This window comes from Pleurodeles waltl, chromosome 6 (genome assembly GCF_031143425.1).
Source record: "Pleurodeles waltl isolate 20211129_DDA chromosome 6, aPleWal1.hap1.20221129, whole genome shotgun sequence".
Classification (NCBI taxonomy): domain Eukaryota; kingdom Metazoa; phylum Chordata; class Amphibia; order Caudata; family Salamandridae; genus Pleurodeles; species Pleurodeles waltl.
The window spans coordinates 568,775,851-568,794,541 of NC_090445.1; the positions used below are offsets into that span (position 1 = coordinate 568,775,851).

The 18,691-nt window shown below is 44.3% G+C and overlaps 1 protein-coding gene across 1 annotated transcript in view; it reads left to right on the forward strand.

Moving 5' to 3' along the window:
- The window catches only part of LOC138299982 (peptidase inhibitor 16-like), a 303,085-nt gene extending 293,697 nt beyond the window's left edge, over positions 1-9,388 (forward strand). The window contains exon 6 of the mRNA XM_069238747.1: positions 8,492-9,388. Coding sequence (XP_069094848.1) covers positions 8,492-8,613 — 122 coding nt within the window. The 3' untranslated portion in view covers positions 8,614-9,388. The remainder of the gene's footprint in view (positions 1-8,491) is intronic.
- Positions 9,389-18,691: the final 9,303 nt, after the last annotated feature.

Consider the following 18,691-nt stretch of genomic DNA (forward strand, 5'->3'; position numbering starts at 1 on the left):
TGGCTTCCTTGTACAATCACAATGTCTAAGAATTGACAAAGACATAGTAGGGTTATATTTTCTCATGCATATATGTCCTCGCCTGTAATATAATGCACTTGTAATATAATGCATGCATTAAGGGTAAGACTCACCTCTGGCAGGTCTTCCAGCCCTAAGGCAGAGTGCACTATACTGTATGTGAGGGCATAGCTGCATGAACAATATGTCCTCACTGTGTCCTTGCCAAACCTGGGACATAGTGAGTGAACAGAGCAGCCATTTTAATACATGTGCTGGACACTGGTCAATACGAGTTTCACAGCTACATAATGGCCACTCTCAACCCTGGGTTGTTTGGTATCAAACAACTCATAATGATAAATTCAAACTGGTACCAGTGCTGGATTTATTAAAACAATGTACCCAGGGGTCACCTTAGAGGTGCCCCCTGCAAAAACTAACTACCTTTGCATGGTTGCTGGCAGGTCTCAACCAGCCTGCCACTTCCAGACACAAGTCTGGGGTGAAAGCTCCTGCTCTTTAGGATTCAAAATAAACCTCTGCTTGGGTGGAGGTACTAACACCCCCTCCCTCAGTAATGTGCACTGCCCTGATGGTGAGCTTCAATGGGCTTACCGCCCTTGAAACTCGACCCCCGGGCCTGCTGCTAGCAGCAGATGGCCACCCCTGTTGCAAACCCCCACTTTTGGTGGTAACAACGGTGGGGAAAACAAAGGACAGCAAGAGTGGCCCCACCTAGCCTGCACCTATCCCAAGGCATTGCATGCAAAGTGACCTCCCCATTTCATTTTTCTCCATCTTGGATGGAAAAAAAATAGCCAATCACTGTTTTGGGAAGTGAGTGACCCCTGCCCACAGGAAGTGGTCACTCAACTGGTATAGCCACCCTAAGATAAATGATGGTCACTACCAGGTCCTCACTAAAGCAGCCAACTAAATACAGTATTTAGTGGGTATCCCTAGACCGAGAAATCAGATTTGACAGACAGAAGAAGACCAGCACCAAGAAGATCTGAAGTATGAGAACTGTGGACCTGCCACACCAAAGAAAAGGCACCAAACCTAAGATAGAAAGCCCGGCGCTGAAAAAGAACCAGGAGGAAGCCTGAGTCGAGGGACTTCAGAAACAACTTGGACCTCCCGCCAGAGGGCCCCCGTTGTCCTGCGAATGATCCTTGAACCGGCCTACCTCCTGCTTCTGAGGGCATCCTTGTGCACAGCTCCTGGCTCATTGATTCGCTCTGCACCCAGCCGCCCTGTGCCCTGCACCGAAGAACCTGTTGTGACCTAAGGATCCCCCACTCCTTGCAACCTTGACACTCCAAGGGGAACCCCAGGATCCACCCTTAAACTTACTTGTGCAGTGCTTTTCCAAGTGGTCCCTCGCAGTGGCCCTACACCAGTGCCAGAGAGCTTTTCCGCTGCTCTCACTGGAACTGGGAGCCGCCCTAACTTCTCCAGCTGGCAAAATGGGCCCACCGACAACCTCGACCAACCTGCAAAAGAAGAACTTGGTAACCCCACTGTGTGATTTTATATGTATTTTTAAAGGTTATCCACCATTGATTTCTATGGTGCGTAATTATGCACAAAAAGGCTATTTTTACTAAACTTCAAAAATCCATTGCTCATTTAGTCAATTTTGATGATCTTGGCCTTAAAACATATAGAAATATGAAGTATTTTTATAAATTGGTCTCGAGTTATTTGAGTGTGTGAGCTGCAAGATTGATGCTGTGAGTAGAACAAATGCTTTGCATTTCTCCAAGATTGGCCTAATGTCTCGACCAAGCTACCTTAAAAATTAGAGCATTAGGTGGTCTAGTTTGTACCCCTCTAAACCAATGTGCGGTGCCTGGACTCCCTGCACAGTGTGCCTAGCTTTGCATACTACATAGAGGGCCAGCTTCCTACAAAGGCCCAAACCCTTCAAGGGGATCGCTTTATTAGCATGTCGCCAATTAATATCGCTAAGATAATACATATTTATATTTTTATATATATATATATATATATATATATATATTTATATATATGACTAAGGGGCACCTCATCACATTCTGCGGGGGTATCATTTGTGTTACACCACTGTCCAAGGTTCAGTGGGTGACATCCCATCTGAGACTTTTGACTGCAATCAGCCATTCGTAAGATTCTGGGTGCTATTTTGAATTAGCAGACCAATGGAAGCTGTAAATGGTCTCCTATTTGTGTCTAGTGCTCCCTTTGGCTGAGCCCCATGAGTCTAGTCACTCCATTAACTGAACATTAGAACTATGACTTAGGTCTAGACCCTATGGGTACTCTAAAACAATATGTATTCTTAGGATTGGAACTCAGTTCACTTTTGGGTGGGATATTTGGCATGTTTGAAACACTATCATGTTGTGCAACATTATTTCAGAACATGTTTGACAGTTTTTCAGCTGCCTGAGCCTAAGGCCACTAAGTTGACCAAAACCCTTGACCAACGACTGTAAACAAAAGTTTAGTAGCAAGACTGAGATTTAGAGGTATCCAGGACTGATGGGAACTTACAATCTTCACCATTAAGCTCTAAAGTACTTGTTGTGAGAACCTGCATGTGCCCATGGATTTCAGAGTGTGGTCTTTTGATGGAAACTAAACTCAGGTAATAAGGCTCTCTTTGTTAGAACCAATGGTGTCTATGGATTGCCACATAATTGCAAAGGAAAGGATCCTTCAAGATTAGGGGTCCTAAAACTTGAAGACTTTACCCCATTTCCATATTGAGGGCTAAATGCCTACGTGAATAAAGGAAGTCAAAACGTTCCAGAGATAAAGGAACTTTGTGCAATACAGGTGAGGGAATGATATTGCTGGTGAAGGCAATTGGCTTAATCAAACACTGAAGAGGTCACACCATCATTCAATGAACAAGGAAAGATTTCTGTTACTGGAACAAATAGCTGGGCAGAGTACCTAAAGGCTTTTCAGAAACTTGTTGGCAAAATGTTTGCAAATAGTATCAAACATACATGCACACTGACTCTCTGTGCTCGACACAGCCCTTGGCCTCACCCCCTTTACAATAAAACGATAATAAACTGTGTTTATTATCGTTGTCTTGTAAAAGTTTTGCAGCAGCTGCTGCTGGGTGGGGGGGGGGCACTCCTCCACCATAGCAGAGGAGCCACCTGTGGCGCCCTTTAAATACTGATATCAAATCAGTGACCCAACACATGATGTTATCTCGGTCAGCTGCATGAAGCAGGGATGAGATGGAGCCCAGGGAGGACAAAGCTAAAATAAGGAGGGATTCAAGATCAGAGCTGAGCTGAGAAGTAGATTGCATGGGTTAAGTTGCTACCTGCGGATAGCGAATAAAAGCGTACAGCAAGTCCAGTTGTTCACAGCATTGTTCATTGGTCCTTGATCACATGCTCTGTTAAATGATGTCATCTCAGTCTGTAGCATGGCCCACAACAGTGGATGGGCATGGCCATTCTAGAAAGTAATGGGAAGCTAAATATCAAGGAGAGAGTCAAGATCAAAATTAACCTTGAAAGGAGGCCACAGAGAAGATGCTGCACCCATAAAACTCTTTCAGTGGCATCCTCTCCGAGTTCCTTGCTAGCACTTTCTCCATCAATCGTGTGCCACTTCTTTTTGTACAATGTGCCATTTTAACAGGAAAAGCTGGTCAAGGGAAGAGGTAGGAGGGTCCTTGAAAATAGTATCGAGTATCTTCAATGAATGATTTACAGGAGCCACTGGCTACAATAATCTAGCACCCAGTTGCGGCTCGTGCTGACTAAAAGGGGCGAGGCAGAATGCGCAGGAGGGAGGGAAGAGAAGAATTAAATTAAATTTAAAATAATTACAAAAAAATTAAACCACTTACCTGTGTTCCCACGCAGTGCAGCTTCTCTGCCTCCTCCTGTCTCGCTGCACACAGACACAGGCTCCCAGCCTGCCCTGTGCCGAATCCTGACGCTGTGCCGGATTGGCTGGGAGCGCCTAGCCAGGGTGCTCCCAGGCAGACTGGGAGCCTGTACAGGCTCTCTCCAGTCTGCAACTGTGTTCACTCCCCCTCTTTGTTCGTCACCCAATGGCCCTGCCCCTTTTCCCCAAAAAAAAGGGTTGCAGCTGCCGCTTCTGGCAGGGTGGGCGACACTCATCCACCCATATGGAGGAGCCACCCCTGCTGGTACCACTTCCCTTAAACTGAAAAATGCCTCACAGCACATGTAGCAGAATCCCAGTGTTGCACGGCAGATGCTTTAGTGTCCCTTGAGCAGTAGCCACAGGGCAAGCAGGCTGGTGACCTCAGTGGCTGCACCAAGCGGGCTGGAAATCTTGCTGTGGCTGCTGAGGTTGTAGTGACATTTATTGTTAGTGGCGCTGTTGCATGCCAAATACCCTGAGATTCAAGAACTGTTAAAAAAATTGATTTGTGGAAAAAGAGAGCATTGAAGTCTCAGCAATGAGTGCCGTCTACCTAAAACATTTCAAGTAACTCATCTGCCTGATGACCAACCAGCATCACCCCAATCAAAAGGGTTGTCTGTCAACTTGATGATCACATCAACTTCATTCCCTGCAGAGCGCTGTGCCTGAACCCTCAGACCTGGATACAGTGTCTACGGTGTCTAGGTCTGTCCTCAACAAATGTTCAGAAGCCCCCAAGGTGTCAGTGGTTATACAAACAAATATTTTCTGCACGTTGGCAGAAAGAAAACTAGACGTCTCCGTGGCTGCGTATCCCAGGTATGACTTTCACTGGCGTGGAGAGAATTAGCATTACAGGCTGTGCGAGCCACCCTCCCTAAATCCACGAGCTCCAGTCGAGGGTACATATTTCCTAGATTATCTGTCTTTGGAGAATGAGAAAAATACATTACTCTCGTTGTATAGGTGTGGACGCAGTCTAAGAGTATGTATTAACCTGCCCTCCATGTCCCGCACGGACTCCCAGTGAGGCGAAGGGCTCTGTTCAAGTCAGCCTGTACTTTTCATAACGCCCTTTGTTTCTCAGAAATGGCATAACTATGTTCCCTAGAGACCCTTGTATGGGTAATGAGTTCTTATAGCGGGTACGAATATTAAGAGAACGAATCAGGGAAGAAAGAAATTTCGCGATTCAGGCAACAAAAAACTGGATTGTCCTCCTGTGGATATAAGAAACATTGAAATCACTTAGTCTGGAGAGGTCTATAGAGTTTCTCTTTTCCATATAGCCTATTCTTGTTAGATCTAATATATTTGTCATGTTAGGGCATGTCAGTGGTTCGCGGAATTTTGTTGTTTGCAGATCCTTCCAAATCGAAGGGAGTAAGTCACACCTTGTAACACACACGGTATAAATTAAGTGTATCGAAATTAACAATTATTTGCGTGATTGCGAGTTCACACCTAAGTACTTAATACTTTTGCCAAACATAGGTATGTTTTACAAACTTTATCGTCAAAGCCAGGTGACGTACCTCACACTTAATATTGTGCATGTCCAAAGGTTTTGATTATCCCGATTTAGATGGCGATGGCAATGGCTGGCAGGGGTGCTCCCGCCGCCACAACCTTCTTGTTTAGGAATGGGAGGTGGCTGATAACTGAAACAAAGGCAGATGTCTGAGTCGACATCCTTCAGCGGATTACAAGGGTGTGAACCCTACTCAGTCTGTCTCCTTTTGCTGGTTCAGCCTGCTGTGAATCACAGCCCTTCTTTCCGTATTATTGCTTGGGGCGAGGCAATCTCTTTGCCAACAATCACCAGTATGTGATAGACTAGAAAGTGGTGGGTCTTCGGAGAGGGAATCTTCTTGTCACTGTTACAGCTGATGTTTTGATTCGTCACTGAGAAGACATCTTGGAATCTCACGTGGTTGCTCCCGTATAATAACCTATAAATCAGGGTTCTGCTCTGATCCCACTATAGGGTTCTATGGACTAGACTAGAGGTCTCACATACTTTGATACTACTTCTGCATAATCCTACCATTAGAGAGAACCACAAGCTAAATGTATTTGCTTCAGAATCTGTTGATGCAGAAGTTCTGGAGCTCTAGTTCTGGTTATTCCCGTAGGATTGTTTAGCAGACCCAAGGCCCGATTTGGGGTTTGACAGACATGGTACTTCAACACAAACATAATGGTGCGCCCTGCCCATCAAACCCTTGGACCGTCTTCTCTATTAAGAGTAATGCGCAGCGGGGGTTGGCTGAAAGATTAGAACTACAGTCAACTGACTGTGGCCACAAACCCACTCTGCACATAGCTAACGTCATGCACTGTGTGGGTTACCTACCGGGCCTGGCCTTTGACCAACCCATTGTGGCTGCTCAGTCCATTCTGCACATGGCGAAACTCACGAGTCTGAGCTGACTCATGAGTTTCAAGGTGACGGAAATAACTCAGCAATTACATTGTCTTAAAATTTGAAAATGTGATTGGCAGGACTGAACCATGAGTTTAAATGGCAAATATATTTAAAGTGCTAACCCTTGAATACCTGCTCTCCACCTTTTATAAATGCTAAAATCTCAAAATCTATCAGTTGGATTTACACCAAAGTGAAAAAGCTCACTTTTTGAGAAAAGTTCAACTTTTATTTCAAGTGTGGTATAAATCTGTTCAACCACTGGCCTGTGGCTGAGAGACAAATTTTGTAAGGGAGCTAAAAGACGAAATTCCTTATTCTTCTACTTGCCTATAACTTTTTGCCTTGTGGATAGCTCTTCAAGGAATTTTGCATGTCGAAAATCACCTCAATGAACGTACTGACAAGTTTATGGAAAATCCATCTAATGGGTGAATAGGTATAGCAAATCTGAAACTGCCTTTTCAAAGGAAATTGTGATTCAAACGTAACTACACCGTGGCTATTGCCACTTTGTAATATATATTTATGCCATAGCAGTAAAAATAAATCTGGCCTAATAACATATGTTATTACAGCAACTCTACTAATCAACACACATTCATGATTTAAGCAGCAGCCCGTCTGTATGGGCTGAGGGCCCACATCCCCCACCTTTTTTCAAGCAAGAAGAGTGTCTGTCAGGCTGAACAAAGGCCAGCCTATCGGACACTCTTCTGATTCAGGTCAGGCAGCCTGAAACTAGACATGCGCTAAATGTGAAGTCTCCTGGCTGCCTGAGCTGAACTTTGCCAAGCTGAGGATTTCACAGCCCTGTGGGTGTGACCTCCTCAGCAGCCTAGAAAAAGTGCCTCAAGGCCCTTCCCCTTATCACTAAGGGGAGCACCACCAATTGCCTCAGACCTGGGCGCTTCAGTTTTAAGTCCTGAAGTGCCCAGGGCCGAGTGTCAGTCAGTGATACCTTGTCACAGAGTGGGGTAGGTCAGCAGTCTCACTGACCCCATCCCTCTCTGTGACAAGATTGGGACTGCTGCCTTCCTTCATTGGCTGTCCTCAGGTCCGCCAATGAGGGAAGGCAGCAGTCCCAACCTTTCTGGAACCTCTGAGGCTTCCCTGCTGGAAATCTGCCATTGGGGTAAGTTTTATGTGTGTTTTTTTTAGGTTTAGTGTCTGCGTACATGTATGGATGTATGTGTATTTGTTAGTGACTGTTGTGAATAGGTGTGTGTGAATGAATGGGTGTGAGTGAGGTGTATGTGTGCATGTGTGACACCCCCCACCCCGTAAAATTATCAGCTGCCACGCTATACATTTATTGCTATGATGCAAAGGTCAAATTTAAATTTACTACTACAGAACAGCAAAAGTGACGAGAAAAACACGTATTACTGCCTCACAGGTTGAATGTAACAATTACTTTACACAGGAAAACAACTCTTCTAATAGTCACAACATTTCTTTATTGGGATTTTACCTTGGTGTATAAATGTATCTTGCATCATGCTTTTGGTTTAAAAATATTTTGTTTCCTATTGCTATTGTTGAGGGAGAGAAAAGGCATTGTGACCCAATCAAAGCTTTGCCTCTGAGTCACATCCTCTCCCCTTCCTCAACAATGGTATCAAATACATATATATATATATGTATGTATGTATAGATACATATATATAATATGTACATATCATGTATATATAGAGATAATGTGTGTGTGTGTGAATAGCAACTATTGCAGCTTGTACTAACACTGTTTTTGCAGCTGTTTTGAGGTGCAGTTATTTATCTCTCTTGGGCTTCCAGTGGCCAATAGCAAGGTCCCTAATTGTTTGCACACTTTAAATGAAGTGCTTTATGTGCTCCACTCTGTCCTGTTTGCACGTGGCTTCAAGGGAAGCTTTGATTAGGGTCTCGAGTTGGCATCATTGAGAAAATAAAGGACTAGGAATAATGGCCCTTTATTCATTATTTTGATATAGAGTTTGACAACAATGATAAATCCTCCAATTTCCAAAAAAAAGTGCCACATCAGGCAGAATTTCCTTCACCATGGCAACTGGAGGATTCTTACTACGACCGAATTCGTGTACTTGCCTAAATCATCGTTACCTACCTACTTTTCTCACTCTGACGTAATTGTATCTTTTGTTGCAGAACGTGAAGATGGCGGTGGTACTCAAGTCGGTGATCCGCAAGCCGGTGGTACTCCTGGAAGGAAAGCAGGCCCCTTGGCACTCTTTGCTGTCATTTTATCCACGTACCTCTCCTCACTTTAATGAATCCATTACTCACTGGTAATCTTCGTTTCCCGAAAGACCTCTTCATCAGTCCCCAAGTTTTTCCCGCCAATAGAAAATGTGTTTAAACATATAACATCTATCCAGCTCTGAGTGCTCTGATATCCTGTGATACTTGTGGTGTTGCCTTGAGGCCCCAGGATGTGTGATCTATAATGCGGTGTGACTAAACTTGCCTTTAAACTCAATGTGTATGAAGTCTGGGAAGTAAAGTAAAAGTTACCAGTAGCGCCTTCTCCCCCCAGGGTCTCAGACAGCGTATTGGCGCATCACGAATGAATGTTACAGATAGTCATAGGCTAGCAACGTTTACCTCTGTCATAGCGACTCGTTTGACGACAGTTACCCGCTGTACGTATGTATTTATGAAGACGGAGATTTCCCCGTTAGTTATTAAAAAAGAAAGGGGGAACTTTGCGAGCACTCTAGGGCTGTGGCCTGCCGCCCAATGACCGCAACCCACACCCTATAACATGAAGCGGGAAGTAGCACGCCCATTGTGCCCGCCTGTTGTTTAGGGGCTCGGTCCAAAGGAATCCCCCATCGCGTGAGGCACAATGATCAGGAAGTTTATTTTGTAGGAAAGGATATTTAGGGGCACTGCCGGGGCAATGCTTTATGGGGGCTGCCATTTCGGTAAGCTGCTTGCGTCATAGCTCAAAATCAATTAAATGTATTATTGTATGTATACAATTATTACGATTTGTATTGTAAGAACAACACGTACATCTAATAAAAGGCGTTACTCCAACAAGAGATGACTTGGCTGCAGTTTGTTCCTCACTCTCGCTGTTTTTTTCATTTTTCATTACCCTCTCCATAGTTTCTGCCTCACACCATCTCACACTTTTTGGCCTCTTCTGCCTATTGAGTAATACCTGGCTTTCGCCAGGAATGTGCCTCTTCCCTGGAGATGTGACTACACCTACTGCGTCCACTGCTGAAGCACGCACTGCGCGTGAGTGACCTCTTTTACTCGAACATGTTTATGTGTTCGCGGTTTGCATTAGGAGCTAGGACAGATTGTTAACATCTGACGGCCTCCTTCTGGTCGTTGGTTGCACCCGAGGTAGAAATGCACATATACCTGCCTTCTCCAGGGGTTCGCATAAACCCAGATTTATTTCTATATTTTTTGTAGCACAAACTCCACCTAGACGCGTTTCAGAGCGCTGCACAAGGGACTGTAACACGAGTAGAGGTAGCATTGGGTGAACCTATCTCAGAGCCCTAGAAAGTGCATTTGCAAGTTTAATACAGTACACGCCGAGAGGAATAACCTCCGAGTACTGTTCAAACGAGTTTTCAATATTAGAAGCAAAGTAAGTATTTAGGGACCAAAACTAAATAGTCTGTTTAAGCCTTTCTAAGAGGAGATGAAGCACTGAAATAAAACAATTAGAGTAACACTGGACAGTGGGGAGTAATCATTGTTCGTATGTGATATAACCTGTGGACACAGCAGTACTGAGAGTTATAAAAGTGTAACATTAGCACATGGGGTGTGGTAGTTGCTTGGGTGTGGTGCGACCTGCGGATCCAGAGTACTGAAAGTTGTAAGAGTGTAACATTAGCCCGCAGGGCATGATCACTGCTTGAGTGCTGTACAACATGTGGCACAGCAGCACTGAGAGTTATAAACGTGTAACATTAGCGCATGGGGTGTGATCATTGCTAGATTGTGGTATAATCTATGGACACAACTACTACTATTGCTCGTTATTCCAGCTGGCATGTAGGCCAGCAACAAAGGACCCCCACTTCTGCTTGTTTTTAGCAAGTTTCTCTACGGTGGCCCAGCTGTATTTCGGGATCTTCATTCCTGTTTCTGAGGTTTGCCTCCAGGTGTTTTTTGGCCTCATCTCAGATGCTACCTGAGCCAGCTTTCCTGTGTCATACATAGGCCTAGATTTAAGGATGGCCTTGTGCCATCTAACACCACATTAGCATCATTTTTCTGACGCTAATGTGGCCTTACATTGCCAAATACGCTGCACCATATCTTCAAAGTGGTGCAATGCATGCATTGCATTACTTTCCAACCCTTTCTGCCACATTATGCATGCACCATGCATAATGTATGCAAAGGGGACATTCCGGAACAAGGAGGCCCGCAAAAATCGCACAACGAACTCTACAAGATTTGATTGCGCCTTTTTTGGGATCATTTTTAAAGCCTCCTGAAAGCAGGCATTAAAAGGACTCACACATTGGAATCCATGGGCCTCCTTGCACTTTGCTCCACTAGCGCCAGCATTTTTGATGCTAGTGGAGCAAAGCGCCACAGTAACATAAAAAATGTTGACGCTATTGTTCCTTATACTGCCATGGTGCACTGTATCTTTAATACACCACACAGAAGTTGACATTAGGAGGAGGCGGGGGGGCAAGAATAGTGGCTCTTCACGATGTGAAAGGCCACTTTTCTTAAATCTGGCCATAGTGCCTACTTTCCGGAATCTGATTCTGGTCTTGCACTTGGCACTCAGAAATTCCATCATTATGTCAGTAGTTTCCCTGCAACTTTGACTACTGGCATTCATGCATGTCTCCTGCAGAGCCTGCGGACATCCTTCATGCCCAGAAGATTTAGTGGTTCTTGCTGCTGTTTTCGTACAAATGCTTTTTATTTTGGGACAAGATTGTTAGCCTTATGCCTCATCCCCAAACGTGGAGGACCAGTGACTGGTGCTTCGTCTGGTCTCTACCCTTTGACCTGTCTGGTTTGGGTGACCCTTGTAGCCGACTAAGCTCCTGCCAGTATAGTTTTCCAGGTCAGTGAGACATGCAAGCCTCTCAACTGCTTGCTTGAGTTCAGTAAAACCTGTTGACACAGCAGTACTAAAAGTTGTAACAGTGAAACATTAGCATGCAGGGAGTGATCATTGATTGAGTGTGTTGGAACCTGTGGACACAGCAATTCTTAAAGTTGTATGAATGTAACATTAGCAGGTGGGGAGTGATCATTACTCGAGTGATGTACAACCCCTGGACACAGCAGCACTTAAAGCTGCAAGAGTGTAATAGCATACGAGAAGTGATCATTGATTGAGTACGGCATAACCTGTTGATACAGCAGTACTGAAAGTTATGAGAGTAACAGCATGTGGAGAGTGATCATTGCTTGAGTGTGGTAAAACCTATGAACACAGTGGTACAGAAAGTTGAAAGAGTGTAACATTAGCATAGAGGGAGTGATCATTGCTTGAGTGTGGTATAATCTGTGGAGACTAATACTGAAAGTTGTAGGAGTGTAACAGCACACATGAAGTGATTATTGCTTTAGTGTGGCATAGCCTGTTGATACAGCGGTACTGAAAGGTGTAAGAGTGTAACATAAGCAATGATCACTCCTTGCTTGCTTAAGTGAGGTGCAACTTATGGACACTAAAGTAGTGAAGGTTATAGGAGTGTAACATTGGCAATCAGGGTGCGATCATTGCTTGAGTGCTGTATTACCTGAGTACACAGTATGACAGACATTTGTTAGAGTGTATGGTTAGCACAAAGGAAGCAATCACTGATTGAGTGAGGTGCAACGTACGAACCCTGGAGTACCGAAAGTCGTAAGAGTGTGAAATTAGCACACAGGGAGCGATCATTCCTCGAATGCGGTAAAACCTGTGGACACAGCAGTACAGAAAGTTGTAAGAGTGTAACGTGAGCATGTAGGGAGTGACCATTGGCCGAGAGTGGTACAAACTGTGCACAAAGCTGTACTGAAAATTGATTCTCGCATACCTGCACTGCAGCAATTCAGACCAAATAAACTGAGCATTGGGCTTAAAACTAAGTATTTGATTTCTGGATTTAATTTAAACACAAAATATAGTAGGACTTCAGGCTGAGTTCTTTCTCCTAAAAGATACGTTATGACCCAAATGGGGGTTGGCTTTTTGTGAGACATGAATATCTCATTCAACAAGCAATGTCTTTCAGGTGCCATAACATACCAGAACTCTGATCAGGACTGACAGAGACACAGCAGCATCTTGTGTATTCCTTCGGTGTGCATGAATTATATTAAGATACCTTACAAACTGGATATGCTCCATGTATTGCATGTCCTCAAAATATCTAGTCAGAAAACATACATAGTTGTATTGTTGTTCCAGCCTGCGATTTTCCTCACTGTCCTCGATGTCTCCTTGTATTGTTTTACCATTTTGGTCCCTTATCCAAGAAAACTCTCAAACTGCAGATCTGGTGCTCACTAAGGTACAACTGGGGAAACGCTCCATTGGTCCACCACTCAGTAATCAACAGGAACATATCCCTCTCCCCGAACTCACCTGACCTGATTGGCAGCAATTATTGTTTTTGAGGTCTACTAGTTAAACTCAAGGGCAATACCTTCTTTCCTCGGATTCTCAATGAAGGGCAGTGATCTATGACAAATGAGACCTCCCTAATATTTATTTTATTTTTTAATAACTGTGAATGTTTGGGAACATAATGGGAATAGGTTTTGAAGGAATGAGGTGAGCAACAGAGTAGACGGAGATAATTTGCCATAATTGTTTGATTCACTTCAGAATACAGCAAACATCTTTTTTTAAATAATAAGCATAATATTAAACAGCGAGTGTAAGAATGAAGCTGATTGCTGACCACAGAGAAATAATGTCATACCCTGTCTGCAAGACATACACAATGTTGGCAAAATGAGCAGACCCCAGGAGAGAGCCTGTTTGCATTTCCTCCATTTTGCTCCCTCTTTAGCCACACTACAGCTGCCAGTTCGGATAGAACATACTCTCGTATTTCAGCAGATATGTGCAGACCACCCAGCTCCTACCTAAGGATAGCTGGAGCGCGGATGCGCATGGACACACCACTGGAGCATCAAAGGCAAGCCCATCTGCATCTGTTTACGCTTAGGCTGGCTGAGAGCTAGGGATGCTGCTGATTTTTCTTCTGATGCCAAACATACTTCCAGGTGAGATTTCCATCTATCCTTACATAACTCACCATTAGGCAACACCATGCCAGGGTTATTAATATCCTAGCCTGTCTCTCTAGACTATCAAATAAAAGTGTGGCTGCCATTAATATGCCCAATACTTCAAGCAGTCTTTAGGGAATCCACCATGACTATGACTTTTTCTTGGTCAACAACCACTAAATTGGCATGTGTCTTAGTAAACGCTTGGTCGATAGTAAAACATACCTTAGAGATCCATTGTCTCCTTATTGATTTCTATATCAACATTGCACTTATAACAGAGACACAGCTCAAAGAAGCCCCCGTCCCGGATGTTGCAATTGCTAGTCCCCGGGCTATAAAGTTAAGTCAATAAATTGCACCTCTCGACCTGGTGGCAGATTAGCAGTTACTTGTAGTGTTGAGCTATGAGTATCCAGTCAATCAATCAATCTGCCTTCTGATGCAGAATCCTTGTCTCTCACCATCACTATGAATCCTAATTATGCAAAGTTTAACTTTTTTGTACTTCACCGGACCCTTCATTTCTTCCCTTCAGGACTTAATTTCCCTGGCGCACCTTGATACCAATAATTTGATTATTATTATAATAATAATTATTATTATTATAATAATTATTATTAATGATATTGATGATTCATAAAGCTCATAGCTAGCAAAAAAGGTTTCCCAGCATTGGCAAGGATTACAGTTAACAGCACTCCAAGCAACTCAAGGACAATTATTTATAAACCAGTTTTATGGAACAGCCAAGTTTTCAACAATTTCTGGAATGAAAGGAGAGAGTCACATTCTCTCAAAGTTCCAGGGAGATCGTTCTAGAGTTTAGGCCCCAAGTAAGAGAAGGCACAATCTCCTTGGTGAGATCTTATTCTGGGGATCGCAACTAGCTTCTGATGACTCAACCTCATGGGGTGAATTGGCGAATAACAAGCGACCAAAGCTCTCAAATAAGTGCAAATAAATGCAAGCATTTGTGCATACAGCACAGAGCCTTAAATTGCACCCGACGCTTACTTGCCAGTCAATGAAGAGATTTTAACAGGCCGGTAGGGCTGGCGACCTTCGGGGGACAAAGCAGGAGGCGTGCAGCAGCCTTTTGCAACATTTGGAGGCATTTGAGTAAATTTCTGTCACCCCCAGATATAAGACATTCCCATAGTCCAGCCTAGAGGTAACTAATGCTTGAATTACAATATGCTGAGCAGCTCCTAAAATACTGTAGGCTTTCTCACCATCGTGCGTCCCTCCACTGGTTTCAGATATGCCAATGTTGCCTTTTCAAGAGTGTGATTTTGTCACAAAGCTATACACAGTTCATTCACCAATAATTACGTCATTTTTGTTCTTGTGCTATGCTCCATTGAGAATCCTTTGCTCTAGTATTACCTTTTAGCAAACATTCCTAGATTTTCTGGGATGCGTTTATGTGGCTGGCCTTTTTCAGTCCTGACAGTGGAGACATGGAATAAGCTCTCACTAGTGCTGCAAACCTCAGTCTTCTCTGCTTTGGCAGATCACTGAAAATTAACTTTTCCAACTATAGACTCGGTCTTGCCGTCTGTTTACCTTTACCACGAGGACACCCTTGGGAATCTGCTCGCTTTTATCAATCTAAAATCATATCATTATACTTGCCTGACATCACAAATCCACCCGTTAGCAGAGTACTTTCTGAAAAAAAGGCTCCGCTCTTCTCAAAAGCCCCTTCGAGGAGAATTGTTTTCTGAACCTGGTACGGTGGCAATTCAGACTTTGCAAATGCAATTTCACTGGACTTAATTGTGAAGCAAATGTAAGCTGAATGTTCACTCCACTAACTCAGCCACGCGGGGACCTAACTGTGGTGCTTCATCAGTTATGCTGCCTGCTGCCCATGTCCTCAAAGCTAGTACTGTGTGTGTTGCCTGCCCTGCTGCTCCTGAACTGGCCTGTGTGGGAACCTCGAGGAGTCCAGAGACAGTCACAGTGTCACCAGGAACTCGAGATTTCAAGATACCGGCAGTTCTGTTAACTTTAAGGGGATCTGCAGCCCGCATGGTTACCTTAACGGTACCTCGAGCATTACATGTAATAACTGAATAAACACTGCATGTTCGGTGCACGCGTTGTGGGAAGAAGGGTCTCTCCCAGACATTTTTAAACTGTCTTGGTCTCTCATGCTCTTTCGGTCTTCCAGCCTGCGGGCGCCCGTCCGAGAGTTCAGGACTTGCGTCAGTAAGAACTGGAGAGGGGGACCCGCTCAGCCCGTGCAGCTGCGTGGGACGTTTTCCATGGGCGTGAATAGCCAAGAGCTATTTCAACAAAGGGAACGAAACGTCCCTGCGACTGTGAGACAGCTGCCCGTAAACACGCTCCGTCCGCGCAGAAGGTCTCGCGCGGCGAGCACACGCCCTCGCGCGATATTCATCATGGCAGGGCGGCTCCAGCTCTGGGACAATCTCTGGTGTTTTTATTCAACTAATCGATGGCTTTGCTTATAAAAACACAACGGATGGGTGGGAAAAGTAAAACTGCACATTCCGGGATTATGTCATAAAACCGCATCTCTCGAGATGGAGAAATGTAAATATGAGAGGTTATGCAACTTCAGGTCTAATATTACCGTCCCAGACGGGAGAGTGCCTCGGTCCCATTGAGCTCTGGTACCCCAAGAGCAGCCTATTCCTTTGTCTCCATCTTACTTGAAATCCTCCAGCTGACCTAAGGGCGGAGCCCAAGGCGTGGGCCTTTTTCAGTACCACATTTATCTAATCTAACTAGCTGTAGCTTTGACAGGGTGGACCCAGACGGTTTGACTCCTCGCTTCCTCCCTTTCTTTGCAGCCAACGTGCCTCTCTGACGTAAGGATGATGTATGTATTGAAAAGTTGTATTGTTTAACATAACAGTGCCCCGCCACCTACTAGGAAACCTACGTAGTCCGCACTGAGAGCCAAAATGCAGGCACCCATTATAAGTGCATCACAAACTGTTCCCATGAACACGTGGCGTGCACTTAAACCTTAGAAAACAATCCTAATGGCTCACAGCATGAATGAGCATTTACAGGTAACAAAGATTCCCACGAAGAGCAAAAAGAATGCTTACTACAATAAATCTTCAAAACTAATCAATAGGATTCCAAGCTACAACAGAAGGGGGGTGTTCGTAAGTGTTGTGGTTTGTTACCAGCCTGTGTGGAAAGTGGTTACTTGTGAGTGAGAGACCAGAAAGGTGCTATTGTAGTGAATCCTAGTTTGTTTTAATGGGATAAAGGAGTTAGCTTAGTCTTTGGCTTGCAGACTCGTGCACCTGTTACCTATTGACTTTTACCCTACTTAGCATGTCTGTTTAAGCGCATTTATTTAATTAAATCTTTTAAGATGGCTGCCTTGTTTTTAGTTAGGCCCATGTTTGAGTTTTGCGTTATCAGTGCCACCGCGCTAAGGCCCCAATATCAAGCGACAAAGATAAACAAACTGTAGGTGTTCACATTAGGTACTTTCCCTCTTCACGCTTTCGAGGGAATTGTTTATATAAATGACCGTCCCTAGCATGTCTTGTTATCTATAGTTTGGGAATAGACCTACATCAGGGGTCCAAGCAGATCTGTATAAATACTCCTCCCTTAAACCGAATAGCCAGAGGTATTCCGACCAGATGCCATCGCTGCCATCGATGCTGCATGTCGCCTTGATGCTGACCCAGTCTTCGTGTCCCTACGGAGTCTGAGTTAGAGACCCCATTCCAAGGTAACAAGGGTTGGGGGCTCTTCTCATAGACATGGCATTGGCAGATTCAATTTAACATACCTAGCTCTCTTTTATGTTTGAGGTTAGGCTCATTATGCTAGGGTATTAGGACATATCTCATACTTTATGTCATTACATATTATTGCAAGATGTTGGGGGTCTTTGTATTAATGACTCTTGTCTTAACCATTCTGTTTCTTGCACTGTTCATTATCCTTAGCATTGCACCCCATGCAACTTATTGCAGTTTTGCTAAATAAAACCTATTGAAACTTTACTGCATCTTCTTCATTGCCTGTGTTTGATTGAGACATGTTGTTCATGTGAGAAAGGGATACTCTCCGTTTAACCACAACACTCCCTGAGATGTCTTACTCTTGAGTCCATGTGTAAAGGCTGCCACAAATAACCTTTTACTGTTTGGTGAGGTGCTGCTTGTGAGCCGGGAGGGTTGGGACAACAGTTGCGATTTGTTGTAGGATTGGCATAATCGCCTACAAACATAAGTACTGTCATCCTTAAACCAGCAGTCTTGCATAGAGCAAGAGTCATACTACGACATTATTATATTACCTTGGGTCACAGTGCTTTATTGTGTGTGTGTGGTGGTGGGTAGAAGTGGGTGAGGTAGAGCCCGCACTGGCTTGGCTTGGCTCCTCTATGCAATTTTAAAACAACTAAGGTGTATATACACCGCCTGGCACATCCAGAAACTAACTACTGGGGTGCTGTAATCAACCAGTTTCCTTTTTTTGGTTGACGAAGGAGGTTTAAAACATAAAGGCAGGCAGGTCCCATCAACCTAACTAGAGGAGCAGGGGTGCTGTGTGCATCTACACCAAAAGGGGGCGGGTGAGTGATCACAAAAAGCAGAACGAAGTTGGTGCTAAAAGCAGTACTCATACAGCTTTTATGGCAAGAGCTGGTATCTATTGCTATACAGATATGCCTGAGTGAGTGCGGTGTGTTTAAAAGCAATCAAGGTTGGCAGCCTCAGCAGAAATCACACAATCACTAATGGCCCAGACGTTACCTATTTCTGCTAAGCTGAATCAATTTTTGGGTGGGGATTCATGACTTCTCAAACCCTCCGGGGGTGGTTTCTTTATTGGGGCGTGGGGGCATCACCCCCCTGTTTATTTTGCCATATTAAATGTTTAACAGTCTTATTTATTCCATATTTAATTTTTATCCACAGTGCGTGGCATGACCCGGGCAAAGTTACAGAAGAGAGAGCAAGAGGGAGGAGCCTCTGCTCCAAGCCTGCTTGATGATTAGCAGATCCCTGGCCTCCTTGGGGTGAAGTGTGCATGTGGGGTTGGACAGGTGCCTTGCTCTAACCAGCTTGGCATGTGCACTTGAATCTTCCCCTTCCTCCA